Source organism: Solea senegalensis, linkage group LG11 (assembly GCF_019176455.1).
Source record: "Solea senegalensis isolate Sse05_10M linkage group LG11, IFAPA_SoseM_1, whole genome shotgun sequence".
NCBI classification, from domain to species: domain Eukaryota; kingdom Metazoa; phylum Chordata; class Actinopteri; order Pleuronectiformes; family Soleidae; genus Solea; species Solea senegalensis.
Window position 1 is genome coordinate 22,448,813 of NC_058031.1, and position 5,283 is coordinate 22,454,095.

At 42.0% G+C, this 5,283-nt stretch overlaps 1 protein-coding gene across 1 annotated transcript; it reads left to right on the plus strand.

Annotated features, from left to right (window-relative positions):
- Window positions 1-1,459: 1,459 nt before the first annotated feature.
- LOC122777602 (piggyBac transposable element-derived protein 2-like) lies at window positions 1,460-4,469 on the plus strand. Its single transcript, XM_044038932.1, has 2 exons — window positions 1,460-1,696; window positions 2,113-4,469. The coding sequence occupies exons 1-2, from the start codon at window positions 1,694-1,696 to the stop codon at window positions 4,009-4,011; spliced, it is 1,902 nt and encodes a 633-aa protein (XP_043894867.1). The 5' UTR covers window positions 1,460-1,693; the 3' UTR covers window positions 4,012-4,469.
- Window positions 4,470-5,283: the final 814 nt, after the last annotated feature.

Genomic DNA, 5,283 nt, shown 5'->3' on the forward strand with positions numbered 1-5,283 from the left:
CAAACCTTAATAACACATTTAAACAATACAAACAAACTCATTTGACTATTTAGTTGACTAAATATGATATTTAATTCATTAAAACTAGACAAAAACATCTCAGATGACTAAAATATGACTAAAACTAAATGGTATTTTAGTCAGAAGACTATAACTAAAACAAAATCCAAAATGACCACTGTCATATTGAGTAATTAAAGTCACACAGATAGAGAATATAGTATATATCACGGACCGCAAACAACTGTATATCCTCAACTGGTCCACAGTGAGTCTGAGGATGATCGGACCAAAGCTCTATAGGACAAGTGCGTTCAAATACCATTGGTGCAAATTCACCAAAATCCCCCCAAAAATGGCCGTTTAACTCAAGATGGTGGCCTTCCTGTGCAACTTACGACAACGTCCTCAATTACTTTTTGGACCGTCCTGGCATGATTAACATGTGTACCAAATTTCGTTCATGCACATTAAATATTTTCCAAAACAAATTGTGTTAGCCCCTCCCACTTCCAATTTGACGCTTTGTCACCAAATGTTCAGGCCCTGAAAAGCGCGATTCTGTAGGAGGAAGAAGAATAACTCCTTCAGTTTCAATCATTAATATGCCTCAAAACACAGAGAACAGGACCAGAAAACCACAGCAGCTCATTGGATGGACTGAAACAAAGTGAAGTGAAATGAATGAATCAATGAAGAGCACAGAGACTAAATTCACTATCTGTGGATAATCGTCTTCTTTCTGGCGGTTGGCCAACAAAATAAAGTGCATTACAGCCGCCTTTAAATTCATTATAAAAATAATCCCAGTGATTTTCTGGTAAGATACTTGTATAAGTATCCCTTTAAGGTACTTATTAATACAAGACTGACTAAAACAAGGAACAGAAAAGCAGGCACAACAGAAATAAAAAGCCCAAGGTAAGTCATGTGGAGAACCCGGGGGTCATGGCAGTATAATTTGGCTGGTTTGTCCGTTCTGCCTCCAGGAGTAGGCCACTGTCTAAAGTACATAAGGCTTCTAAAGCTCCAGTAACAACAAGAATCCTTTTATAGACTTACATGAACTGCCCACAAACCCCCACACACTGGGCCTTTGCCTTTTGTACGACAACAGCACACAGAGAAGAGAAGTCATAATATCCTGTAAGAGAGTGGGGATCCTTCTGTGTAGCAGAAACCACCCTCAGCAGTGATAAATCACACGTTCATTGTTATTGTCTTCACTTCATTTCATTTCATTTCATTCGACCCCACTCTCATGTTGTGTTGATGACGACCATATCTCATTTTTCATGCCTGCATGGGTCGCCTCGCCCCTCAGGCACAGGAAACAGCGCTATATCGCCAAGTTGCATCCTGTGTATAATAGCACATTATTTATATTGGCGTCCACTCAAATATTAAACCTGGCTATTTTTAACCCTTTATAGGGCAAGTGACTATTTTTGGTAATTTCCGCACCCTTTGCAAATGGCCACTGTCCTATACCTCAGTGAGGTCAAGAACCATGTGGTCCTCACTCAGCCAATCAGAAGAGATCACCCTACTTCACAGATCACATGACTGTGGCATTCGACCAATCAGCAGAGACCTGGAGTGCATCTAACTTTCTCTCTCCACTGACGTCAGAAAAAGACGCTAAAGATGCTCAGCTCACCTTACCTTTCTGTACAAAACTTCTAAACTAATCATGGTAAGTTGATGAAACTCACACATTTTATAGTTGAATAGTTGTGCTTAGTGATGACATATGTGTTGTTTGTGGAGGACTTGTAAAAATAAGTGAAATTACAGCATGAAAAATGCAGGCACCATATTTGATCATACACCCGGTTCACCTAAAAACGGGAGTTCATTAGGTGTGTCCATTTTTGGACATATGCCCGATGCACCTAACAATGCATGCTTATAGCATTTTCTTGATTAAACAAGCAATACAACTAAGGAATTTATGTTTTAATGTTGCCAAAGGTTTTTATAATACTATGCAGTGATTCAGGGAGAATTTTAACTGATTTCTAGAAATATTAAAGCTATAAATAGTGAAAATGTGTGATTTTTGTCAGCTTGTGACCTTTTAACGACTGTTATATTGTGTGAAATCTTTAGGCAATGTCTGCCCGGATGTTTTATGCCAAGAGGAGGAACAGTGTTGTCGTGCCCGTCCACCCTGCCATCAGTGATGATGATGAGGAGGATGATGATGATGTGGCAGACCCTGATTATGTCCCACCCAGCCACAACCAGGACATTCCATGTACAAGTGACACTGACCCCTCTGCCAAGAGGAAACGGATCCAACCTGTGGTTGAGGTGCTCCATGAAAATTACAGTGAGGACAGTGAGTACAGTGAGGATGACGACGATAATGATGGTGATGATAATGTGCAGCCAGCAGTACAAGCCCAGAGGCCAAGGAGATCTGGCAAGTTAGCACCCAGGCCAACCACCTGGCATAAAGTTGACCTGAACAACACAGCCCTTCCTGAATACCAGCACTCTGCCCCAGACTACATTGACATGCCTTTTCAGTACTTTATTAGGTACTTTGATGCCCAAATGATCAGTCATATAACATACCAGACAAACTTATATGCTGCTCAGAAGGACATCAACACCACTTTCTCCACCAATGAGAATGAAATAATGACCTTTCTAGCCATCCTCATCTATATGGGTGTTGTTGAGCTCCCCTCTGTTGAAGGTTACTGGGCCATGGAAACCAGGGTCCCTCAAGTTGCCAACCTGATGTCATCGAAGAGGTTCAGGCTGCTGAAAAGGGTTATCCACTTCAATGACAACACTCAGATCCCAGGCACCAGCGACCGTTTCTTCAAAGTCCGGCCACTGTTCAGCTTTCTCAATAATGCCTTCAGGCGTGAGCCACAGACCCCCAAACAGTCTGTAGATGAGGTGATGGTTGCCTACAAAGGGAAGACAGCTGGCAACCTGAGGCAGTATATCAAAAACAAGCCAGACAAGTGGGGTTTTAAGTTGTTTGCAAGGGGCTCTGAAGATGGCTTCATCCATGACATGGTGCTATACCAGGGCAAAACTACCCTGGAGGCCCATGATGTCCCCCTGACGCCTGAACAAATAGTGCTGGGTGCCACCAGCCAGATTGTTGCTGTCCTGGCGAGTACCATGTCCTCCCTAACCACCACAGCCATCTTTGCCGACAACTTTTTTACCAGTATGGAGCTAGTGCGGTACCTCAGAGATCAGAATTGCAGATACACAGGGACAGCAAGGGACAATAGAATCAGAAATCCGCCACTCAAGTCCATCAAGGAGATGGAGAAGAAGGCTGTACCCCGTGGTACTTATGACTATGTTACCAGTGATGATGGGATACTGGCCGTCAGATGGAAGGACAACAGAACAGTCACTCTGCTGTCAACAGACATGGGGGTTGAGCCGATGTCCTCAGTCATCAGGTACTGCAGTGAGACCAAGATGAAGGAGCCTGTGAGCTGTCCAGCTGTCATCAGGAGTTATAATGCCAACATGGGGGGCATTGATAAGAGTGACATGCTGGTACACCTCTACCGCACCCCCATGAAGTCCAAGAGGTGGTACTTGCGTCTGTTTGCATATGTCATTGATGTCAGTATCACAAATGCCTGGGTTGTTTACCGACGGGACAGTAAGGCCCTTGGAGTGAATGGCCAGTCTCTGAAGGATTTCAGAATCCAGGTGTTCAGGGGCGCCAGCGGCCAGACGTCTGCCAAATCAAGCACCAGAAGAAGCTCGTCCTCAACTGTTGAAAGCCTGACCACCAGTGTTGATGTCCCTGAGCCTGTCCGGGGACACCGCAGCCACACACCAAATGAGGCTGTGCGCTTTGACCTGTCCCTCTTTCATGCCCCTGTACATGCCAAACGCCAGACCTGCAAGTACTGCAGCAGGAAAGGCAACATTGTGAGGTCAAATGTGGTCTGCAGGGTCTGCAAGGTCCACCTTTGCATGAACAGTGAGCGCAACTGCTTCATTGAGTACCATGAATAAGCTGTCCTAATGGTGTCCAAAATTGTACTGTGTATGTTATACAGTTTATAAAGTTATAGGATGAACGTTATACTGTTATACAGTACATAAAGGTGTACTGTGTATGTTATACTGTATGCTATACAGTATAAAGTTGTACTGTGTGTTATACTGTTATACAGTACATAAAGTTGTATTACGTATTTTATACGTGTGTTATAATATTTGCATATAATGTTGTGCAATTTATTTAGAAAGGACTCTGTATCAGCACTTATGTTCTAAAAGTGATGTTCTAATGTGAAACATACATGTGTTTTTGTTGTATATTTTACATATACACGTATACATTTTTTTTACCACTGAAGGGCAAGGAACCAAATACGATAACTTCGTTTACTTTGGTTTTCTGCAAGAAAATGGAAATTTTTGAAAATGTTGAAAACAGAAATAAACTCTGGTTATGGCCCCCAACAACCCTCTAAAGTTGATTTTTTGAATTTCATAGTATTTCAATGAGTGCCCTATAAAGGGTTAAAGGTCCAGTGTGTAAAATTTAGATGAAATTATTGGCAGACACTGAAAATAAAATGATAATATTTAATTTTTCATACGATCACTCAATCATATTAATTGTTGCTTTTCAATTTCCAATGCCCCTTATTTTGAAAAGCTCCGAGCTCTAGAAGACATACAGGGATACCAAGATACTGAACTTTGGGTTTTCATTCAATTCTAACAAACCAAGGCTTGAACTGTTTTACTTTGAGTGTGATGAATCTATGATTTTCACTTTTTTGATTTGAATTACTGAAATAAATTATACTTCATTGAGATGCATGTTGAAGAAGGAGCAAGAAAGAGCAGGAGAGTAAGGAGGAGAGAGAAGCCATGGCTGCAGCACAGATTGGGAGGCTAAAATATAGTAAAACACCTGCAATGCAAAATACAGCTTTGAAAAACAGGAGCATGATGTTTGGCCTGAGGCAAATCTGTGGAAAGTGGTGGCGAGTGTGAAGTAAAAATAACAAATTGAATTGAAGGGCGCCGTGTTCAGTCGACCTCGTGAAAACGATCCTCAAGAGTTTTCTGGGGACCTAACGAACTAAAGAAGTTTAGTTTGCTTTCATAGATTCTCTAAAAGTCGTCAGATCAGAATGAGTAGACTCCATCTTCCCAACTCCCAATAAAAAAACAATCTCAAACTGTCAGTCTGGGATGATCAGTGTCTGACCAATCAGCTCCCAGGATTCACCTGCAACCAATCACACACATGCAGAGAGCAACACACAC